The 23,742-nt window shown below is 45.5% G+C and overlaps 1 protein-coding gene and 1 long non-coding RNA gene across 3 annotated transcripts in view; one reads left to right on the forward strand and one right to left on the reverse strand.

Annotated features, from left to right (window-relative positions):
- Positions 1 to 7,334: 7,334 nt before the first annotated feature.
- LBHD2 (LBH domain containing 2) overlaps positions 7,335 to 23,742 on the reverse strand; it is a 57,882-nt gene continuing 41,474 nt past the window's right edge. The window contains exons 1-4 of one of the 2 annotated variants that reach the window (XM_083458614.1): positions 19,832 to 19,902; positions 19,048 to 19,135; positions 14,343 to 14,532; positions 7,335 to 11,219 (exon numbers count right to left, since the gene is read on the reverse strand). In XM_083458614.1, the coding sequence (XP_083314740.1) occupies positions 11,149 to 11,219; positions 14,343 to 14,532; positions 19,048 to 19,135; positions 19,832 to 19,842 (360 nt within the window). In that variant the 5' untranslated portion in view covers positions 19,843 to 19,902 and the 3' untranslated portion in view covers positions 7,335 to 11,148. Of the gene's footprint in view, positions 11,220 to 14,342; positions 14,533 to 19,047; positions 19,136 to 19,831; positions 19,903 to 23,742 lie in introns of those variants that run through there. The other variant, XM_083458615.1, reaches the window with a different exon arrangement.
- LOC310685876 lies at positions 19,949 to 20,808 on the forward strand. The gene is made up of 2 exons (XR_014515581.1): positions 19,949 to 20,032; positions 20,342 to 20,808. It is a non-coding gene; the product is annotated as an uncharacterized lncRNA (long non-coding RNA).

A 23,742-nucleotide genomic window follows, 5' to 3' on the forward strand; every position in this document is an offset into this window, starting at 1 on the left:
TAGAATCAAGTAGAAATAATATCTATAAAAGGGACCCCTGACCGACTCTGGGGTTGTGGCGCTCATCTCGCTTTACTGGCCGAGGGAGCCGGCGTACAGCTTCCGGGTCATGTGGCCAGAATGACTAAGCCGCTTCTGGCAAACCAAAGCAGCACATGGAAACGCCGTTTACCTTCCCGCCGGAGGGGTACCTATTTATCTACTTGCACTTTGACGTGCTTTTGAACTGCTAGGTTGGCAGGAACAGGGGCCGAGCAACGGGAGCTCACCCCGCTGCAGGGATTCGAACGGCTGACCTTCTGATCGGCAAGTCCTAGGCTCTGTGGTTTAACCAACAGCGCCACCCGCGTACCTTATAATAATATCTATAAGTGAGTTAAAAAAAACCCCAATCCATGCAACATTGCATAAAACAATATAAATAGGTTAACCCAGTGTTTCTAAAGTTTTTAATCACATTCAGAACAAAAATTTGCTCGTGCCACACTGATTTTTCACTCCTCTTTTCTGATCTTTCATATTTGTCAGAGTTAAAAATCCCTGTTCCACATCTAACCATATTCAGAAAATAAAGAATGTTATTTTGATACTGTGCAGGGCCGGATTTAGGTCTGATGAGGCCCTAAGCTACTGAAGGTAATGGAGCCCTTTATATGTCCAGCTGTCCTTTGTCAACAACAAATTGTCGCTGTTTTTTGTGTTGAATATATGCTATATGCTAATTTATGGACCTAAGAGGTATCTAAAGCCATTTGCACATGAAGAATGTAGGCACCCTATATATAGAAATGAGCAAACCAGTGATATTTTAGGGAGCAGGCTAGCAGGCGGGGCTCATTACTTACATCATAGGAGCCTACACAACACAAAACACTGTTGCTGTATGTAGGTTTTGTTTGTTTTTTATCTTATATTTTGGAAATGTACATCCAGGTTTTTCCCCTTTAATTTTTTTGGGGGGGCCCCAAGAGAGTGGAGCCCTAAGCTATAGCTTGTTTAGCTTAAACGTAAATCTGGCACTGATACTGTGCTATACTATGTTATTCTGAAATGTTTGATTGTTTCTTTAATTGCCCTTGAATCTTCCTGCCACATTTGTCATTCTGCTTTGCTACACCAGTGGGGTTCACTGCAACCTTTGAGAACTACTAAGTCAACTTGTTTCTAAGACTCAGAAACCAACTCCTGAGGGATAGCTGGTTGGTAGAGCATGAGACTTAATCTCAGGGTTCAAACCCTCTGTTGTGTGAAAGATTCCTGCACTGCAGAGGATTGGACTAGATCAGGGATCTGCAACCTTTAAGACAAAAAGAGCCACTTGGCCCCGTTTCCGAAGGAAAAAAACCTGGGAGCCGCAAAATTCGTCACTATAAAAATAAGGTTTTTTTCACTTTTTTATTATTTCTTTGTTTGACCCCTCAGAATTACTCCTCCTCATAGAAATAAACATTAAATTTACAAGTTACCATTTTTTGTGTGTGTGTTCTTCACTCCCCTTCAAAACAGTGACTAGCGTACATGCCCCCTTTCAATGCAGTGACCAGCGTACATGCCCCTTACAATGTAGTGGGCGGGAAGGTGATGTCGGGACGGTGCGTGACTAACGCACGCACCACCCCCATGCGACGTCACAGCCAGTACAGCGCCCGCCACAGTGGGGAGTGTCGGGGCGCACAATGCGCCTCATCCCCTCGCTAGTATCCGCCCCGGAGCCGCGGCAAAGGTGTAAAAGAGCCACATGCGGCTCCGGAGCCGTGGGTTGCAGACCCCTGGACTAGATGATCCTCAGGATCTCTTTCAACTCCATGGTTCAAACAGACAGCTAAAGACGGAGCCTTTTCTGTGGTGGCTCTCCATTTGCGGAACGCCTTCCCCGGAGTCTCTCACCTGGTATCCATGCTGTGGCTTTTTGGTGCCAGATAGAGACCTTTTTTGTTTGTTTGTTTGTTTCCAGGTTTTTTAGAAAACATTTTCATGCCCCTTAGAACTTTCACTCTGCTGGTGTCCTGTATTGGCAATCTTATTAAAAACATAGTTTTTAATTCTGTTTTAGATTTTAGCTATTGTTTATGGTTTTAACCTTTTTTTCTAAACTGCCCAGAGAAGTTGGGTTCTTGGGCCTGTTGGGAAAGACAAGTATTGGCAAATATAAAAGTGCTGTGTGAGTGAAATATCTAAACTTCCTGATGGATAGAAAATGCAAAAACTGCCACGGCAAAAAGCTGGGCAACTGTTTTGTGGCAGCATCAAAGAGCTCTTCGTCCTTTAAATCCAGGTTCACCAAGCTGAGTCCCTGCAGATGTTTCGGAATACAGTTTGAGCTTGTCCCCAGTCGTTCCATCAGCCTTTCAACAACCTGTGGCCATCTGGATTTTTTGGACCAGCTCCCAATGACTATGCTGGCTGGGAGGCAGGGCTGGATGATGGGAGATGCAGGTGAAAACATCTGGAGGGCCCATGGTTGGCAAAGCCTGATTTGTATCGTCTCCCATCAGCACTCCCATGACAAAGTCAGTCAGTAAAGCGGGGGAAATGTGTCAGGAACCAGCAGATCTAAGGAACTCGTACCTATTTTTAGTCAGACTTCAAGTTAAATAAAGTGGCTTATTCATCGGTGAGATCCTAGATGAATTCCAAAGAGGACAAAGAGGCATGTGTCTCAGCCCTTCCTCCCTCTCCGGCGCTGAACACACACACAGAGCTAATGTCTCCCTGCCTTGTTCCCAAAGTGATTCGGAAAGAAGTCTAAAAAAGTGATTTGCTACATCAGCACAAGGAGCTGTTTGGCTGGTTTTCTGATTACTGCATTTTTCCTCATGAAAAGGACAGGAAATGATCAAAATAGCCTTGCCTGCAAGCCAAATGACTTCACTATATGTTTCCACATAGAAGAGTCAAAGTCTTGATCAGTTCCAGAGGATGAGAAAAAAAATGTTGGTTGTGTGTTTAGACAGAAATGCTCCCACTTACCTGAGAGAGTCAGAGAACTGTTGTGTTCATGGGCTGTTTCTGGTCCCCTGCAGTGAAATGATCATTAGCATTGATGGGACTGTGTGGGTTGGCTTGATGGGGCAAGAAAAAACACAAGAGAAAAAGCAAGTTCACTCACTCTTTCTGACCCTGATATCTAATAGGTCCAGTAATGCTACTTTAAGGAGAGCAGGGAAGCAATATTTGGACTTTGTATTAGCTGAGCGCAAGTCAGTCCCCTGTCCCCTAGCAATATCTGCAGTTTATTTTAAGTTTAAGCATAAAAGGTAAAGGTAAAGGGACCCCTGACCGTTAGATCCAGTCGCGGACGACTCTGGGGTTGCGGCGCTCATCACGCTTTACTAGCCGAGGGAGCCGGCGTACAGCTTCCGGGTCATGTGGCCAGCATGACCAAGCCGCTTCTGGTGAACCAGAGCAGCGCACAGAAACGCCATTTACCTTCCTGCCAAAGTGGTACCTATTTATCTACTTGCACTTTGACGTGCTAGGTGGGCAGGAGCTGGGACCGAGCAACAGGAGCTCACCCCGTCGCGGGGATTCGAACCACTGACCTTCTGATCAGCAAGTCCTAGGCTCTGTGGTTTAACCCACAGCGCCACCCGCATCCCATAAGTTTAAGTATATTAGCACCCAAAAGTACTGCATATGTCTAATAATATGGAAGAAGCTGGTTGGTATTCTGTATGATTCATAAATTTAATTACCAGTTCATTCATTAAGGGGGGGGGGAGTCTAAACTGTTGTAATCCTTTTTTCCCCTCTTTTTTTTAAAGAGAAGGTTACGATTTGCTCCTTTCATAGGCTGTCAGAATTAATAGACTTCCTAATATGCCGGCACAATCTCATGTAGTGTGCCGATTTTGAAAAGTTTAAAAATAGGCACATGTCCCTTATAATGGAAAGGACAAGCGCTTTCTCAATGTGTCTGAAACACTGAGACAGATTAAGAATTTGCCTTGGCCTTTTTTTTAAAAAAGTAGCACTGTGGGTTTCAGTCCCCAAATGTAGTTACCAGTGGCAGCACTAGGAAAAAATAATAATAAACTGGGGCGGCAGCAAAGAAGGGGTAAGGCTATTTCTAGGTGGGAGAGCTGCGCCCCACATGTTAAGATCTTTGAAAGAAAAATAACACTGTATGTCCAGGAGTCCAGCGATGCCAGTTTAGCATGTCCAGCATAGTGGGGGGGGGCATGGAACAGTTGTCCTAGGCGCAAAATTGTTAGGGGGCACAAAATTTCAACATCTGGTGCTGCACACTTTCTGTCAGGAGTCCAGTCCCCGGCTTGATCACACAGTAAGCATAAAAGGATGATTTATTGTCAAAACAACAGACAGCTCCGTAAGGCTCTAACGCACCTCCCAGATCACGATGACCCTTCTGAAGATTCCTTCCAGTTACAGAAGATATTGAACTTTCTCACTTTGCGCCTCCTGCTTTGTTTCCAGTCTAACAGTCCTCCCCCTAGCCTAATCTTAGGAGGGATTGGTTCAGCTCCAATCTCTTCCCTTTCTGACAAACTGCTTCCTTCTCTGTTTGCGCCAGTTTGCACTTCTTGAGAGCATTGGCTGGGTTCTGCCCGCTCTCAGCCATTCCCTTGTCAACTGGCATTCCAAGGGGCGGGGGAATTGGCACTAGCCGATGCTCAGCCTGCCTAGCAGTTAACCCTCTCTGTTCCTGGCTGCTTTTTCCAGCTGGCTGCAAACCTTTCCTGGGAGCTGGCTCATTCATGACACTTCTGTTGCTGGGTTCTGTTGAAAACGGCTTCTCCATGGGAACCAGGAAGTGACCACTCCAGACAATGGAACAACTCTTCTTTTCTTATCTCTGCGGCTGTGATCTCCTGGGTGATGTGGATGCTGTTAGGCAGTTGAATGAGCATGCGTACTCTGTCTGTTTCTCTCCCTCCCACCCCACCTCTGTGTAGCCCTGTGTGCTGGCAACCCACGCTACACCACTGCAGCAATGTGGGGAGTGAGCTCCTTGTTTTGGGGTGTGTGTGCTCTGAGGAGAGGTTGGGAGGACTCCCAGAACAGCTTGTGGGGTGAGGAGAGTGGAAATAAATCTTTTTTTTAAAAAAGAACAGGTTGTTTTTTTTAAAGAAATGTTTATTATACCAGCTCATCAAATCAGCTCCATTGTAGGCTTTTTAATTGACCAAATACGTCTACAGGCCACGCAATTGTTGAAGGTTATATACAGATGGCAAATTACAAAAAAATGAAAGAACTACAAAGGAGCAGGTTTCAACAATATATTATTCCATAAAATCTCCCCCCCCCCACCCTTCAAAAAAAATGCACTGCATGTAATATACTACAAAAATATGATCAAACATCTCAAGGGGGATTTTCTTCTCATTTTTAAGTTTCTACAAAGCATTTTTATCTAGAAGCAAAAATAATAATACAGGAACCACCATTAGGTTTATCAGACAAGACAACACCACTGATAAAACAATGTGATATATGCGATTTCAATAAAAGATTTGTTTTCCTAAACAGTTCCCCCTCTTTCTCTTCTCAATTCCTTGCACAGGATCTTACACTGCTTCTCGCTGAGAAGGAGGTAAAAAAAAAAGTACTCAAGTGATAAAACATTTAAGTCCAGGATCAGTACTTTAACTGTGTCCCCAGAGGGGTAAAATATGAGAAGGGTGTTCTGTGCCACCCGGAACGCAGGAAACTGCAAAAAAGTAGATCCTATACTCATGCATTTTCTTCAAGAGAAGGGGGAAAATACATTAAGGTAAACCCATTCGAACTGAGCAGTGATTCAGGCCAATTCTGGTAAACTGGCCAAGCAATCTGAGCCTATGCATGTATGGATTGCAGGATGTGATTCCCCATTAAAAAGTCATACCCTGTCATCGACAACCAGGGTATGGTGGCTGGAGTTGGAGCAGGTGTGCTGGTGGGCAGGCAGGTAAGGTGTGCTCCACCTACCCACTCTAAGTCAGGGAGAAGAAGTGACAGTTCTGATGCAGTTCTACATCATTACCTACTGGTTTTAATGGGGATTAATCTATAAACCTATGTACACTTACTTGGGAGAAAGCCCTACTGAACACAGTTGGACGTCTCTCTGGGTAAATGTGTAGGTTTCCACTCTGAGTCACACCACTGGATGAGGGTCAGAAGCTATTAATTTGCTAAATGCATATAGCAGGGTTTTCTTTTAAGCGTTAGAGAGGAAATGAAGGCTATTTGGATTCACAAGCACTGGACTGTCCTCCTATAAAAAGGCAAAGGTAAAGGACCCCTGGAGGGTTAAGTCCAGTCAAAGGCAACTATGAGGTTGTGACACTCATCTCGCTTTCAGGCCGAGGGAGCCAGTGTTTGTCCACAGACAGCATTCCGGGTCATGTGGCCAGCATGACTAATAAACCGCTTCTGGTGCAACGAGACACCGTTAACGGAAACCGGAGCGCACAGAAATGCCGTTTACCTTCCCGCTGCAGTGTTACCTATTTATCTACTTGTACTGGTGTGCTTTTGAAACTGCTAGGTTGGCAGGAGCTGGGACAGAGCAACGGGAGCTCACTCCGTTGCGGGGGTTTGAACTGCCGACCTTCCGATCGGCAAGCCCAAGAGGCTCAGTGGTTTAGACCACGGCGCCACCCGCGTCCCTCTTACTCTGCTCATGTTGCTGATGGTAAGCTCTTAATTTACTCTGGAAGTGAACCTCACCTAAGAAACAGCTGAGTCCAGTGTCCCCCTCTTCTGAATCATGTCTCATTTGCTAAAGTGATGCCTCCTTGAACAAGCCAAGTATCGAAAGGGAAATGGGAGTGGAGTACTGTGGAGCTTTGGAGACCCTGCTCTCAAGATTGCTAAGCAGCTCCAAGCCTCAATGCTTAAACACATCCATGGCTCCCAAGGCTGCGCTGAGATGCGTTCTTGTTGACAAGCACGGCTATATTCACTTCTTTAAGAACAGCAGCAGTGTAGCAAGCAAATCCAGGAAAAGACTCATGCTTTGCATCTTCGCATGCCTGCAGGCGCTTCCCCACAAAGTCACGCAACCCCTTGAAATAATGGGGAGAAGACTTAGAGAAACTTAGAGGGAGCAAGATGCCTGAAGAAGCTATTGAAATGAATGCTTCCTATGGTGGTCGCACAAGGATTCTGGTCTTTCAAACCCCTGTACCTCCTTAAGCACAGGAAGATTGCAAATAACTTAGAGTAGGGATGGGGAACCTGTGGCCTGCCTGGCGTTAGTGAACTACAACTCCCACTGTGCCTGACTAATGGCCATGCTATGTTTTGGGCGGATGGGAGTTGGAGTCTGGGGGGCCATGGGCTGCCCCTCCTTGGCTTAGATCATTCTTGTTTCAAGCCACATGCAAGATTGCAGAGGTTGTGCACAGCTGCAGGCAGGTGGAAGGATGTCTTCCAAGGGTCAATACTTTGGCCCCCCTGGGAATAATGTACAATGCTTTTCCCACAGGGCATACATGGACTACATTGGTAATTGGAGGGATATTCTGATATTTTGTATTTCCCCATTTATTTTTGGTCAGTGCAAAGTTATTCAGAGCAACTGGTGAAAGAAAGACAGGAGAGAACTGGCAGGTACCAAGGAGGCATCTGAGACACTCCTGAACGATTACACTATAAACTGGGGGTTCCAGATATTCTTTGGCAAAACACATTCAGCCCACAAGGTCATTTGGTGACAATAAAAATGCAAAATTCAACTGAATTTAACATATTGTTTTCCAGGACAACTACTTTATTTTTTAAAGGGGGAGGCACACCAACCTTCAGTGCCCCCAAAATAAACCACACCTTTACACACTAAGGTTGCTTTAATGGAGAAAATGTTTCTTTCCCCTCTACTACTAAAACGTCTACTGCACAGAAGTCTTTAAGTAAGTATATTAAAATCCAGCTACTAAGAATGTATAAAAAACTGTCTTATTAAAGCATTTCTTGGTCAAATATCTCAATAAGTTCCCCATGCGCTGGGGAGAAAATGTCAAGTCCGTAAGACATCTTGGAAAGGAGCCAGGAGCAATATTAGTCTGTATCACTTACCAGTAGAAAAATCTAGAATTTGGTAACTCCAAAGTTCGGAGACTAGAAAACCCTGGTTCTGTGAGTTTGTTCAACTGGCCTGCTTTATTCTGTTGCACAATATATAACAGAGTTTGAGCACTGTATATTCATTATAGGATGAACAGAGAAGCAGCAGCATTTTAAGAGCAGTCACACCAGGGTGAAGCCTAACTCTGTAAACTGAGTTATCCCTTAAAAAAAGAAAAAGCAGCAGATGCACATTTGTGCACATGTCTATGGACATATGTGTTAATTCTTCATCTTACTTTAAAAAACACACAACCCCACTTAAAAGCCACTATTGGGAGAGTTGGTGATGTTACAGGAACTAGCCAATAGGTACCCTTCCATGCTAGCCTCCATCAATTCCAGCTAAAGCACTCTAAAAAAAACCCTTCATATGTGGGTTTTCAAGAGAGGTGGGAGAAAAAAAACTTAATACAGAGGATTGTTATTAAACCGCCTCTGGTGGGAGGAAAAAGCTGTTTACACAGAGGGTTGGAGATGTTATTAAATCGCCTGCTACACTTACAATGTCAGATATTTCTTCAGCCTTATTTTTCAGGGCCTGTCATTGAAAGGGGGGAGGCAGGGAAGCAAGTGATGCAAAAATGGGGGGAAGCATGAAAGGATGACTGAGGAAAAGACTTTGGGTTGTGTGCAATGTTAGTCATACATACGGTAGATCTATTGAAAGGAATAGACATGACTGACTTAGGCCCATCATTTGCGGAAGATTACATTTTCTTTAGAGTTTGATTCCCCCGTACCCAAGCACATAAAGAGTGAACTTTGGTTTCCACCATGTCCTGGAGAACTTTGGTCATCAAAGGTTTTCAAAATATTAGATCAACAGTACATTGAGAATGAAAGGTCCTTCATGCTGAAACAGATTGTGGGGAGGGTCATCGCCTTGCGACATCAAAATGAGGGCAAGAATGAGGTGCAACCGGGCTCCTCTGTCAAAGCACACACCATACAAACCTCTATTAGTTTCATCCCAGTCAAACTGTCATGGCTTCCCTCCTAAAGAATCCTGGGAACTGTGGCTTGATGAGAGGGCTGACAATTAGGAGATTACTAGGCGTCACTCAGGAAACTACACAGAACTCTTGTGCCACCTTAAGCTTACGGTGCAGATAAGGCTGCTAGTATCAGTGGCTCTGTTCACGGCACCTGCCAATTTAGGGAACCTTTTTCAACCCAATGGCTGCATATCCTCACAGGGAACATTCAAATGGCGGTGATGGATGGTACCAGAGGCAAAAATCCAGTGGATATGTGACTCTTACTTTCAAATAGCAGGCAACATGAGAACGGGCCTTTTCTGTGGTGGCTCCGATTGTGGAATGCTCTCCCCAGAGAGGCCTGGCTGGCACCATCATCACATGTCTTTAGGCGCTAGGAAGAACATTCCTTTCTACCCACTGAATCTATGGGCTGTTAAAGCTGTGGGGTAGGGGGACTGTTATTATGACTGTTTTAGTATTATTCTGTCCGTTGTTATGCTTTTTATTATGTTTTCATTATTGTGCTCTGTGAAATGTCTTCTTAAGGTTGTACACCGCCCTGGGATCTTTGGCAGTGTAAAAATTGAATAAATAATGATAATAATAATAATAATACATTCCAGCCACACACAAAAGTCAGAGGTTCCTGCAGCCACAGCTCTCTGTCTTCCATGCAGGCAAGCAAGAGGCATTGTCACAGTTCGAGCCAGGCAAAAGCACTTGAGGAGGCCACGGATCAAGGCCTGTGAGGGGTGTGGCCTGTGAGTTAGGGGTGTGGCCTATTGACAGTCCCGAGGGCAGCAGGGACAGGGAGTCCTGAAGAGACACATTCAATCCCCGGGGCCTGAGGTTTTCCGCCCCCTGTACTAAAGCCTCAGACCTGGCCGCACACACGCACAAAACCCTCAGCAGACTAAATAGTCAAAATAAGACATTATGGTGTGAGGGACAGTACTAATTAGGCAAAAGATGCACCCCTTACCTGTTCCAGCCAGTCTTGAGACCCCAAAAATGTATGTAAAAAAGTCAGCAGGGTGTATATATCTATAACTCTGTGTGTGTGTGTGTGTGTGTGTGTGTGTGTGTGTGTGTGTAGATATATATATTTGTATATTTAGAATGTCATAAAAATAGCAACACTATTTCCTATCAACACCCTGGAGTAAATTCGACCTTGATGTAAATAGCAGCAATTGTTCCCCTGGTTTGGCAGGGGACGCTCAGTTACACCACGGCAGAATTTGGACCACGAGAGCATCGTTTGCACAAGTTGTAAGCAAAGCCCAGCCAACCAAACTAACACAGAACTGATTCGATTCACAAGCACTGGTGAACACCTAGTAAATGCACACTGATAAAGAACTCCTTAAACTTTTGTTTCGTTGTCTTTAAAATACACTTCGTCAGTAAAAGGCTGGTTCATTTTGATTTGCACACAAAAAGAGAGTTTGGGCAATGGGATTAGGTATATTTCCCTTGTTCTGCGCCACTTAAAAGGCAGTCCTAAATATTCTATATAGCCCAGATTCAAAAGTTAAGCTCGTGTCTCTATACAAAAAAAAAAAAGGTACAAAGTCAAATGGTGCCATTATATTACATCAATTATCCATAATATCACAGTGCTAGTTTTTAAATGGCTAAGAGAAGAGAGGCTTAATAGATTTAAAGAGTTCTGTAGCCATGCAAACCCTTTTCGCATTGCCACGAATTGCTGATCGTAGCCTTACTCGAACAAGGCAATTTCATTTAAAAGTGCTAACTGCAACAAATTCAGCTTGCTCATGTTTAGTTTACATGTTTCGTGTTTACTTTAATAATCACTGGAATGTATTTCCGCAATGCGATCTGCTTCCTCCCAAAGGAGATTTAAATGATATGAACGCCAGCCTGAAAAGGTAAACTTTTTGAAAGGAACAGTTCTAAAGCCTACAAATTCCTGGTCACATACTAACTTAATTTTTTTTTTTTAAGGAAAAAAAACCCTTTTGCAATTTTTAAATAGATCACTCTGACATGTCTTCAGAATATGCTAGCTTTCTGATTAAGTTCACACCAAATCTCCGACTTCTGGCCCCCTGAATGAAGTTCCTCAGTCATCACCCTCAGTTCTGGTTTCACCGGATTCTGTACTGTCTCCCATGTCCTGGTGTGGCGAAGCACCTGGAGGAGAAAACATGTACTGGCTGTTTAGTTTCAGATGAACGTTCACTCGTCTGCAACATTCAGCCGCCTGAAGCAGTCCCCATTTATCTACCCCTTTCTCTTTTTTAAATTAATCAATTTGTTTTTTAAAAGTGCCAATAGAACAAAAGGGAGGGGGTATCAAAAATGTAAAGTGCCACCCCCGGGAAGGACAAAAATACGAAGATACGGCTCCAAAGGGATAATAATACTCATGTCATCTACCCCTTTTTCAGCCTCTTCATAGGAACACAGAAAGCTGTCTTATATGGAGACCTCATCTGCACACTTAAATCAACCTCATAGTACAGTCATACCTCAGGTTATAGACGCTTCAGGTTGCATTTTTTTGGGTTACGGGTGCGCCGAAACCCCCAAGTACCGGAACGGGTTACTTCCGGGTTTTGGCAGTGGCGCATGTGCAGAAGTGCTAAATCACGCTTTGCGCATGTGCAGAAGCACCAAATCGCAACCCACACATGTGCAGACGCACCGCTGCGGGTTGAAAACGCTGTGGGTTGCGCACGTGCATCCCATATGGATCACGTTTGCAACCCGAGCGTCCACTGTACATTGGTACCTCCGGTTGCGAACGGGATCCGTTCCGGAGGTCCAGTGGGATCCCGAGGTTTCTGCAACCGGAGGATCACTGTTCTGCGCATGTGTGCAGCGGCAGACCGCTTCTGCACATGCGCATATGGGAGACCCAGTCCAATACTTCCGGGTTTGATGCTTTTGTAACATGAAGTTTGTGTAACCAGAGGGTTACGTAAGCCGAGGTGCTGCTGTACCCTAAAACAGTCATGGCTTCCCCTAAGGAATCCTGGGAAGTGTCGTTTGTCAGCAGCACTGAGCATTGTTAGGAGACTGCCCGAATCCCCTTGCAGAATTGCAATTCCCAAAGTGGTTCAATGTGTCAGAGGGGTGCATAAGCGCATCCTTGCAGAGAGAAAAGTCAAGAAATGGTTAAATGAGCATTCTTGTCTTCCACCTGCAGCTCAAGGTCACGAGCTCAATGAACTTGTGAGGTGTGTCAGAGGCAAATAACTGCTCTAAGGAGAGTAAAAGTGGTCTTGTGTTATCAACAATCTGTGGTGGGATGGAACCCAACCTTCCTGTGTTGGGTCGCTGCTGTGAGAGTGCTTTGCTGGAAACACTTCATTGCTCTATTCTGCAAGCTGCCAGTCTGGAATGAGAGGTAGACCGAGGTATGACCCCTTTCTATTACAGTCCTAAATGTGTTTAACTACACAAGCGATTGAAACCTCTGAGGACCCTAGGAATGCTAGAGAACTGTTCTTCTGCTAAAGGTAAAGGGACCCCTGACCATTAGGTCCAGTCGTGACTGACTCTGGGGTTACAGCGCTCATCTCGCTTTACTGGCCGAGGAGCCGGCGTACAGCTTCCGGGTCATGTGGCCAGCATGACTAAGCTGCTTCTGGTGAACCAGAGCAGCGCACGGAAACCCCGTTTACCTTCCCACCGGAGCGGTACCTATTTATCTACTTGCACTTTGACGTGCTTTCAAACTGCTAGGTTGGCAGGAGCAGGGACCGAGCAACGGGAGCTCACCCCATCACGGGGATTTGAACCGCCGACCTTCTGATCGGCAAGTCCTAGGCTCTGTGGTTTAACCCACAGCGCCACCTGCGTCCCTTGAGTTCTTCTACTACCTGTCAGTAAAAATATACTGTTGCTGACCGTACTCAACTATCTGGCATATTTTCTTCTACAAGCAACGTCCTGTGTACAATGCATAGCTGTCAACCTTTCCCTTTTCTTGTGAGGAATCCTATTTGGAATAAGGGAATTTCTCTTAAAAAATGGGGAACGTTGACAGCTATGGTTCAATGACACAATTCGACATGGAGCTGTCTATGCTCTGCTCATGCCGTAACACAACAATGAATTCCTCTTCCCAGGAAAAGTCTGGGAACTTTAGCTCTGTGGGAAGCCATGGCTGTTTAAAGTGGCATGACACAACCTTATAGCAATATAGAGTGCAGATGGGGCCTTCATCAGAGCACCAGTTAATCTACCTCAGCAAGGTTGCCAGAAGTCAACAAAGCCTTCTAGGAAAGCACTCTGGCAATTGTCAAAGGGACGCACCAGGGTAGAGATGCTTCATCCTGCTGTATCCCTTTCAGAGGGGGCAGGCCTCTCCTTGGAAGGGAAGAGCTGGGAAGGGATGTCAGGAAATCGGCAGATTATGCCCACAGTCCCTGTGGCTTCAGAGGCAAAGGGGCATGTGGGATTCTGAGCGGAGCCAGGAGGGTTGCTCTTCTTCCTCCCCAATGAAGAGCAGGACCTCTTGCGCCCGAGGAAAGAGCGAGAATGAATTCCAGTCGCCCTCTGAGGGTGAAGTAAAAGAGGTTCCGTAACATTTCGTGACTCACGAGGTGCAAAGCAAGTTCCATGGCACTTCGTGTCTCTGAGGGGCAAAGAAAGAACCAGTCCTATGAGAGCAGGATAGCTCAGTCAGGAAGAGCATGGCACTCTTAATCTCAGGGTTGTGGGTTTGAGCCTCACGTTGGTCAAAATATTCCTACACTCTTGTGATCCTTTCCGACTCTATGATTATGTTACTTTATTACTTCAGTACAGTGGTACCTCGGGTTAAGTACTTAATTCGTTCCGGAGGTCTGTTCTTAACCTGAAACTGTTATTAACCTGAAGCCCCACTTTAGCTAATGGGGTCTCCTGCTGCTGCCACACCGCCGCTGTGCGATTTCTGTACTCATCCTGAAGCAAAGTTCTTAACCCGAGGTACTATTTCTGGGTTAGCAGAGTCTGCAACCTGAAGCGCCTGCAACCTGAAGCGTCTGTAACTTGAGGTACCACTGTACTCTGAAGGGTGAAGAAAGAAGCTTTGCCCTATAAAAGGTGACCTACGGTCAACCAACCAACTAATCAATGCAGCAACTAGGGGCAATATTTAGGGACAGTCAATGAAGAGGCACCATCTTGTCATACTCTTTTCCTAGAAATGTTGCACAACAGTGAGCTGGTATATAGGCATGGTCTACCCTTCCGCCATTTTGAAAGTGTCGTTTCAGGCTCCCCTCCCACCCCCTGCTAGAGGTTAAATTAAATGACCCATACTTTCAAGATCCATTTTCTGCTGTTGAGCCCTCTGCGCAGCGAGAGCCTTCTTGTCCTCCATGGATTTCAGGTCGTCCGGTGGCCAACGAAGCTCTCCGCTTTCAACATCCCCCGTCTCGGATGGCTCCACCACAATGGAGGGTAATCTTTTCGACAGCTTGGGGTACTTTTCGTGTGCCTCTGGAAAAGCCTAAGGTGATATTTCATTTCATTTTTTACATTATTTATTATTTTTTGACATTTCTCAACAGAGAGCAAGGGGCAGACGAGTCTGGCTCTCAGGCACATCAACCCACTGAGGAATTCATCAGGACATGAGGCCCTCCGAAAATGAACGTGAACTACACAAAAGCAAGGGGGGGTGTTCTTGTGCAGATCCCGTTCAGCTCAAGGAGGCACATGGAGGAGAATTTTCTGTGGATCATGCTCCATATTAATGAGTGGAAGTTGAGAACCATTTGCATTTTCTGCTTCACACACCAAAAGGATTTTGAATGGCGGAAGACAAAAGCAAAGATTCATTAACAAGCTGATTTTCCAAATTTCAAAAAAGAAGAAAGGACTTAACATCATCTAAAGGCAAAGGTAAAGGACTCCTGACAGTTAAGTCCAGTCGTGAACAACTCTGGGGTTGTGGAGTTCATCTCGCTTTACTGGCCGAGGGAGCTGATGTTTGTCCACAGTTTTTCCAGGTCATGTGGCCAGCATGACTAAGCTGCTTCTGGCGAAACCTGAGCAGTGCATGGAAACGCAGTTTACCTTCCCGCCGGAGCGGTACCGATTTATCTACTTGCACTTTGACGTGCTTTTGAACTGCTAGGTTGGCAGGAGCTGGGACCGAGCAACGGGAGCTCACCCCGTCGCGGAGATTTGAACCGCCGACCTTCCGATCGGCAAGCCCTAACAACACCTACCTTTAAAATAAATAAATACCTATCATGTTTGTGGAAGGGGCAGCTTCTTCATGACCAGTAGCTTTGAATGCAGTGTCTTCCTGTGGCTGTATGCCTTGTTGAGAAAGTTATTTTACTAGAGAGTAATCTGGAGGAGAGGGGACGTGGGTGGCACTGTGGGTTAAACCACAGAGCCTAGGACTTGCTGATCAGAAGGTCGGTGGTTCGAATCCCCGCAACGGGGTGAGCTCCTGTTGTTCGGTCCTTGCTCCTGCCCACCTAGCAGTTCGAAAGCACGTCAAGTGCAAGTAGATAAATAGGTACCGCTCCGGCGGGAAGGTAAACGGCGCTTCCGTGCGCTGCTCTGGTTTGCCAGAAGTGGCTTAGTCATGCTGGCCACAAGACCCAGAAGCTGTCTGTGGACAAACGCTGGCTCCCTTGGCCAATAAAGCGAGATGAGCGCTGCAACCCCAGAGTCGGTCATGACTGGACCTAATGGTCAGGGGTCCTTTTACTTTACCTTTAATCTGGAGGAGAGTGGATTTAACTGATAAAGGTTTATTTTCTAAATTTGAATGCGGAGTCCTTTTCACTCAAGGATGAACACGTCAGCTTGAAACATGCCAGAACATTGAGAAAATGAGTTTTAAAGAAAACCTTCCTTGCACCCATGTGGTTGCCTCTCTACAAATTAATGATTTGAAGCTGTTCTCATTGGAACGAGAGCCAGGGGTCCCTCCACCCACAACCTCCACGTTGCCTGCTGGCTAAAGTAGTTGCCGACCAGACATGGTTGCCATGGAGGCAATTGAAAAGGAAAAACGGTTTAACATTCACACTCGGTCTCTGGTAACAAAAGGCAACGTTTGCACTACTAAATCAAGACCTTCATCTTCAACCCTTTGTGCTTTACTAGCGGTGCTGCGTTATGAGTTATTCATGGTTTCTTGGGGCAACAGTCGTTTGCTGTGATGCGCTGCTATCGACGCCTCACCATTCTGGGGAAGAATATGGCACAATGCAAACAACAACTGGTGTTTAATAACCCGCTGTGAAAATGCGTGACAATCCCCAACCCAAAGCACGGTGTATGCTCGATTAAGAAATATATTTTGGTAGGTGCAGAGAGGATTGCCAGTGAGCCAAATAAATAAATAGCTGGAAATATAAGAAGAGCCTGCCAGAACATCAGTTCCAGCTGCCTGTTCTGACAGTGGCCAACTAGAAGACTCTTGTAAGCTAGCATTCCGACAGTGGAGGTAGCAAATACTTGAAATGGATCCATCAGTATCAATAGGGATGGTTGAATCCATTGATTCAAGTTGATGACTAATGTAAGTCCACAGATCTCAATGAGGGGTCTACCCCAAGTAGGACTTATTTAGATACGACACTCTGTGCCAGGCCACCACCATTATATGCTTTCTCATTCATCTCGGTGCTGTCAATGCCACTTGTCGGATCATATTATTCAGGAGAATGAATGTAGCTCTGCAAGGGAAAAGATGCCTCATTCATTCGAGCACATTTCTGGCCTCAGCCCTGAATAAATATGTGTCGTCTGCCTGACCACCTGTTGAGTGGCAATGGTAGCTATTCTCAATCTCAGAGCTGCCTATGCAGTTAGCAAGAATCCCCTTTTTTTTTTAAGTGTAACACTCAAAATGATAAAAGCTCGTTCTGTTGTGAAGGACTACATGAGTCCTTTATACCCAAGTACCACTGAAGGAGAGAACTGTAAGAAGAAGAAAAACACTTAGTAAGTTAATATGTCTGTGTGGGTGTACATGTTCTGTTGCACTAAGTTCCAGAAACTTGGTGGATCGTGACATTTACTTGTAGTTCTTGAGTTTCTTCCGAGGTCTGGAGGAACTGGTCAGAAATATTTGAAGGTCTATCAGTAAATTTCAAGTCCTCCTGACAGCTCTCAGCAAAATGTCATCTTCATTCTCATCACTTGCTGGCAGAAGAAATTTGCCACGCACCATGGGCGTATAAATGTTAAACCTCAATACATTCATGACAATTCCCAGTAGGCTGCCTAAACTCTTAAGAATTACCAGTAAATATAAACCACAATCCAAGTTCTGACATTTACTGTAACTAACACATATTGAGAAGAATTCACACAGTAGGCACAGGAATTGTTACCAGTAATATCAGAGGCGTGAAGAAACATGTGATATTCTAGCATCAGACATAATTCCCCAAAAGATGCCATCCAGATCTGTGGCAACATCTGGGTAAGAAGTGCTCATACCTTTCGTACCTTGTTCCAAACCCCAAATTAATTAAAAACTTAAATCTCTAAGAACCTCAATGCTCTACACTCAGTTGGGCTTAAATTCTGAGTAGACATGCTTAGCCTGGTAACAGTGCAATTCTACATTCATTTAATTTGGTGTAAGTTCCACTGTGTATAATAGGATTTACACTGGGGGCAAGGATGAGTTCCAAACGAGGATCCTTATTTATTCATTTGTTTATTGAACATGCACTGGCTGTGGCTGATGTAGTTCAAAACATCTAGAGAACACCAGGTTGATGAAGGCTGCCATAAAGGTGAAAATTATTATAAAGACGTGTATGTTGCTTTAATGGAGGTAGGCAACCTAAGGACCAGGGGCCGGATCCGGCCCAATCGCCTTCTCAATCCAGCCCACGGACGGTCCAGGAATCAGCTTGTTTTTACATGAGTAGAATGTGTCCTTTTATTTAAAATGCATCTCTGGGTTATTTGTGGGTCCTGCCTGGTGTTTTTACAAGAGTAGAATGTGTGCTTTTATTTAAAATGCACCTCTGGGTTATTTGTGGGGCATAGGAATTCATTCATCCCCCCCCCCCAATATAGTCTGGCCTACCACATGGTCTGAGGGACGGTGGACTGGCCCATGGCTGAAAAAGGCTGCTGACCCCTGCTTTAAAGACATTAAGACTGCAATCCTATCCACACTTGCCTAAAGCTTACCCTTGAGTAGGATTAGACTTAACCGTGAATGCTTTTAAACCAAGCTGCAAAAGTTTATTGAATTACTACTGTTGGGTCCTGGGGGAAAACCGAGGTCTCGACTCAGGTAAAAGCCTGGCCTACTAAACCTCTGTGGTTATTAACTCAGTCTGAAAAAAGTTCATTTGGGGAACACCTTGGGATGCCTATGGATTGCTCTGACGGCATCATTCTCACCTTATTGTTTTGCATGTTAATCCCCTGTAAATGGATGCCAGCCAGGACAGAGAGCAGCTCTCCAGTCTCTAAAGCAGAGGTCCAAAAACAGTTGTCCAAAATCGCTGCAGCCAGAATGGGGTACCCATTCCAAGTGCTGACCATTCCAATGCATAAATCAGGATTGGGTAACCTGCGGCCCTCCAGATGTTCTGGACTATGATTCCCATCATCCCTGACCATTGAAAGAGGCTGATGGGAGTTGGATTCCAACATCTGAAAGTCCACAGGTTCCCTATCCCTGCTGTAGATCCTGGGTATACCTTTTCGGTTTTATGCACTTAACTGATGACACGTCCAAGTGGCTGCACACCTGACTGCTCCGCCTGGGCTATGATGAAACATTGTTAGCTGCCATTGAAGCCGACATGAATTTCGCCCCAGGCTTCAAAGGAACAGCAAAAGAAGGAAAGAAGAAAGCCAGGCTCGTACTCCTTATAAAACGTTTTTTAAAAGTATTCTATTTATATATACGGTGTACCTGTAGCATGCCCTTCTCAGTGGCTCCAGGAAGCTAAATACTTTTGACAAACATTAAATAGATAAAATGAGTTGGCTGTAGCATGGTGTGTAATTTGCCTACATTTACCTGGCTGGAGGTGCCTCCTTCTTCCTCAGGCTGGCTCAAGGTAAATTCCTCCATAACAGGTTCGCGTGTGTTCATCACCTCCGTCATGCTGCAATTAGGAGAGGTTTGGATGAATTCCATACACAATTTAAAAATCTACATCGAGGGATGGCCAAATGTGTCAACGCTGGTTTCTTTCCGCCTCTCATTTTCCCAGTCTTAAGTTCAGCTTGCCACATTTCTACATCATTTCCCATTATATAAAAAAACCCAAAAACTCACAAAAATAATTGCTTTTGCACATTTTGTTATGTAGCTCTCCCCAGTTTACACATAGTTGCAAGTACTTGCACCTAATGCATCGTAACGCTGTATGCAAAATTTCCCCACGTATATACATTTTTGTAAACGTTTTTTTTAAACAAAATTCGGAGAGGTGAATATTTCAGGAACTGTGAAACTGATAGGTTCGCATTAAAGTAAGAACTGAGCTGAATTTCCTACCCCGATATACATATACATTATAAAACTGTGCCCCTTTAGAATTTATATTTACACTATACAAGTGAAGTAACCTTTGACACTTGAGGTGCATATTTTTAGATGCTACTCTATTCTTGAAGCTATAATTTGTTTTGAACTGTTAGTAATGTTGTGCATTCAACGGTTGTGTCCCACCCTTAGATCTCAGGGCGAAGAGTGATCAATCAATCAATCGATCAATCAATCATCACCAGCAGCATAATAACAACTGTAGATCCATTAAATGGAACTGTGGGGGAACTGTTCAGCACAGAATAAATACCTTGCAGCCATGCAATTGAACCGCCCTGCTCACAGCTCTGCCAGATGGTTGCTCCTCTGTCTGGGTTCTGTTATGCAAAGCTCTTTAAGAATCCTGCCCTTATGAGGTATGCTTGGAATTCATAGGCACGCTGATGCTATTCTAGGGTGTTTTGAGGTTCTGCCCAACGGAACAGCCTGGAGCAATTGTTTTATGAAACAGGTGAACTGTCAGTTCTCTCTCCCCCCCCCCCGGCCTCATTCACTTCATTACAAGGGAACACATTCGGGGTTAAGTTTGCCAACACCTGTCTCCTTCCCCACCTGCTCTGGCGCCCTTCCAGAAAGCGGTAATGACCTCAGCGAGACGTGAATTCTGTGCTAAGGACAATTGTACACAGTCGACGTGGACTTAATCTGAGTCAAGCTCAAGTCTATACAAAATTTTTAGTAGGCAATGTTCTGCCTTACCACGCCAAACATATTGTTATCTTCACCCACATTATTAGGGTCTCTTTTTTGTCCATGCCAGCCTTTTTCAACTGCTCCACTGACATTTGACTTCAGCCCTATCCACCACCAATACGTGGCCCCAACAGATGACCCCCCAAGGGAATGCAGCTGTCAACTCTTACGCTAGGAAAGAGATTGAAGTTACATGGACAATGCTTCTTTGAAACATATGCTTTTACTTTCCCACACTTACTAAGTTTTGGGAGAAGGTGCTGGACACTTGTAAGATTTTCAGAGGTGAATATGCTCTTTAACTATATACTCATTGTACGGAAATGGACAACGGGACAGAGAAAATGGATTCTACACACCCTAACGGGGTGGCATGACAACATTGGCAACAAATGAGCAGACACCGTATAGGCACAGACTTTCTTTGGATAAACACAATGCTATTTGGAATGAGTTGACACAGAATATATTAGGTTATCAAAAAGTATATGTGTATTAGGATAATAAGAACACACATATCTGTATATTAACGTATGGTAATGTAACACTATTGTTTCTTTTTTCATTCTAACTCACTTTCTTCTTTTTCTCACTCTGTCTTCTCATAAATGAAATTCTCTTAGCAAAATATTAATAAAAATATTGAAATAAAAATAAATAAATCAAAAGTTCCCTTGCTGTAGCTGAACATCGGGAGCAGAGGACAACCAGATGGCAGGACAACCATTCCCCCTACGCCAGTGGTGGAGAACCTCTGTCTTGTGGGCTCTCCATTTGGCCTGCTAGGCCACTTCGCCCAAGTCACACCCACCTGCCCTACACCATAAGAACATAAGAAGAGCTCACTGGATCAGGCCAATGGCCCACCCAGCATCCTGTTCTCACAGTGGCCTACCAGATGCCTGTGGGAAGCCCATTAGCAGGACTTGAGCACAAGAGCTATTCTCCCCTCTTGTGGTTTCCAGCAGCGGTGTACCTTGGTAATATGGCACCCTGTGCGAGGCCAAAATTTGGCACCCCCTAAGCCCCCTCTCTGCGGGACATGGGTGGCACTGTGGGTTAAATCACAGAGCCTAGGACTTGCCTAGGACTTGCCAATCAGAAGGTCAGCGGTTCGAATCCCCGCAACAGGGTGAGCTCCCGTTGTTCGGTCCCTGCTCCTGCCAACCTAGCAGTTGAAAAGCACGTCAAAGTGCAAGTAGATAAATAGGTACCACTCCAGCGAGAAGGTAAACGGTGTTTCCGTGCGCTCCTCTGGTTCGCCAGAAGCGGCTTAGTCATGCTGGCCACATGACCCGGAAGCTGTACGCTGGCTCTCTTGGCCAATAAAGCGAGATGAGCGCTGTAACCCCAGAGTCAGCCACGACTGGACCTAATGGTCAGGGAGCCCTTTACCTTTAAGCCCCCTCTGTTGCTTCCCAAAGCCGGGTAAGCAAGGTGCCAGGCTTTGGGAAGGAGGCACGAGGCTCTGGGAGGGTCCAAGAGCCCTCTAGTCTTCTTTCCAAAGCTAAGCACGCAGTCAGGACCCCACCAGAGCCCTCGCAACTCCTTCCCAAAGCAAGCACTTAGTAGGCCTTGGGAAGCAGGCAGCTCAGCGCCCTGTGCACTGCCCCCAATCCGCCTCTTGTTTCCAACAACTGGTATTCAGAAGCATAACGCCTCTGACAGCAGAGGTAGAAGATAGCCATTGTGGCCAGGAGCTGCTGCTGCTGCACGGCCTCCAATGTAGGGTAGGTAAAACTCTGACTCAGCTGAAAGGCGTTTTGCTGGCACTGGTGAACAGCTGATTGGCGGTGCCTGCAGAGGCCTATGCAAAATGCTGGGCAAGATAAGAGCTTTGAAAGGGCCTTCTGAAGACACGTGTGGGCAAGGAATAAAAATTAAAATAAATCACACTGTAACAGGTGTCTGGCTCCCCCCGCCTGTCAAATGCGGCCCACAAGGTGTGTGTGTGGGGAGATAGCTACCTGGCCCTTTGGCCAGATTCATTCCTCCTCCTGCCCTGCCCCACCAAAACCCTCAAGTTGTCCCTCATTCAGCACCAAAACAGCAGGCGTTCATGTGTATCCGTAATCATAAGAGTTACCTAGCCCCACAATTTTTACTCCCACCCTCCACCCACTCTCCTGAGCAATACTCTGCACTGGTGAGATTCTAGTGTAGGAAAAAAAATCATTTTGATTCCGAAGGCAAATGTTTTCAGGACAGATAATAATTGCTGTCAAGCCTCGCGGGCTGCTCACCATGTTGATATGCATCCAGTTCATTGCCACGGACTCTGTGAAGCATATCATTAGGAGATTTAGGGCAAGGTGTCAGCGGGATGCTAATGATACCCAGCTCTACTTCTCTGTAACATCTGAATCAAGAGAGGCTGTGTGCATGTCCTAAGCTGGTGCCTGGATGCAATCACAGGTCTGATATGGGCTAATAAACTGGGCCTGAATCCTGATCATACGAAAGACCCTATGGATCATAGAATCATAGAATCATAGAGTTGGAAGAGACCACAAGGGCCATCGAGTCCAACCCCCTGCCAAGCAGGAAACACCATCAGAGCACTCCTGACATATGGTTGTCAAGCCTCTGCTTAAAGACCTCCAAAGAAGGAGACTCCACCACACTCCTTGGCAGCAAATTCCACTGTCGAACAGCTCTTACTGTCAGGAAGTTCTTCCTAATGTTTAGGTGGAATCTTCTTTCTTGTAGTTTGGATCCATTGCTCCGTGTCCGCTTCTCTGGAGCAGAAGAAAACAGCCTTTCTCCCTCCTCTATGTGACATCCTTTTATATATTTGAACATGGCTATCATATCACCCCTTAACCTCCTCTTCTCCAGGCTAAACATGCCCAGCTCCCTTAGCCGTTCCTCATAAGGCATCGTTTCAGCAAGGCTCAGGCATAGGCAAACTCGGCCCTCCAGATATTTTGGGACTACAACTCTCATCACCCCTAGCTAACAGGACCAGTGGTCAGGGATGATGGGAATTGTAGTCCCAAAACATCTGGAGGGCTGAGTTTGCCTATGCCTGCTATGGATAGTCAATTCCCAGGTATGGAAACTGGATTGTACACTAGTTCTGGGTGGGCCTGAGCTGCCTGTAAAGGAGCTGGTGTATCACTGGGTCTGAGATCCTTAACTGTCATTACAAGCCCAGGTGACCTCACAGCACCAACTGCCAACTTCAACCAACTACAATGATTTCTGGGCAGGGAGAGGGCTATGGACTATAGAACCATCTAGTACAACCCCTCTGCAATGCAGGAATCTCAGCTCAAGCATCCATGACAGATGGCCATCCATTGGTAATTAAGACAACTAAGACTACTGCAATGTAGTCTTATGGGGTCTTCGCTGTGAGATCACATTCATCCGGTACTATACCAACTGCACTGGCTCCCGGTGGAGTACAGGATCAGGTTTAAGGTGCTGGTTTTAACCTTTAAAGCCCTATACGGCCTAGGACCC

Source organism: Podarcis liolepis (assembly GCF_965112155.1).
Source record: "Podarcis liolepis genome assembly, chromosome: 1".
In the NCBI taxonomy this organism is placed as follows: Eukaryota; Metazoa; Chordata; class Lepidosauria; order Squamata; family Lacertidae; genus Podarcis; species Podarcis liolepis.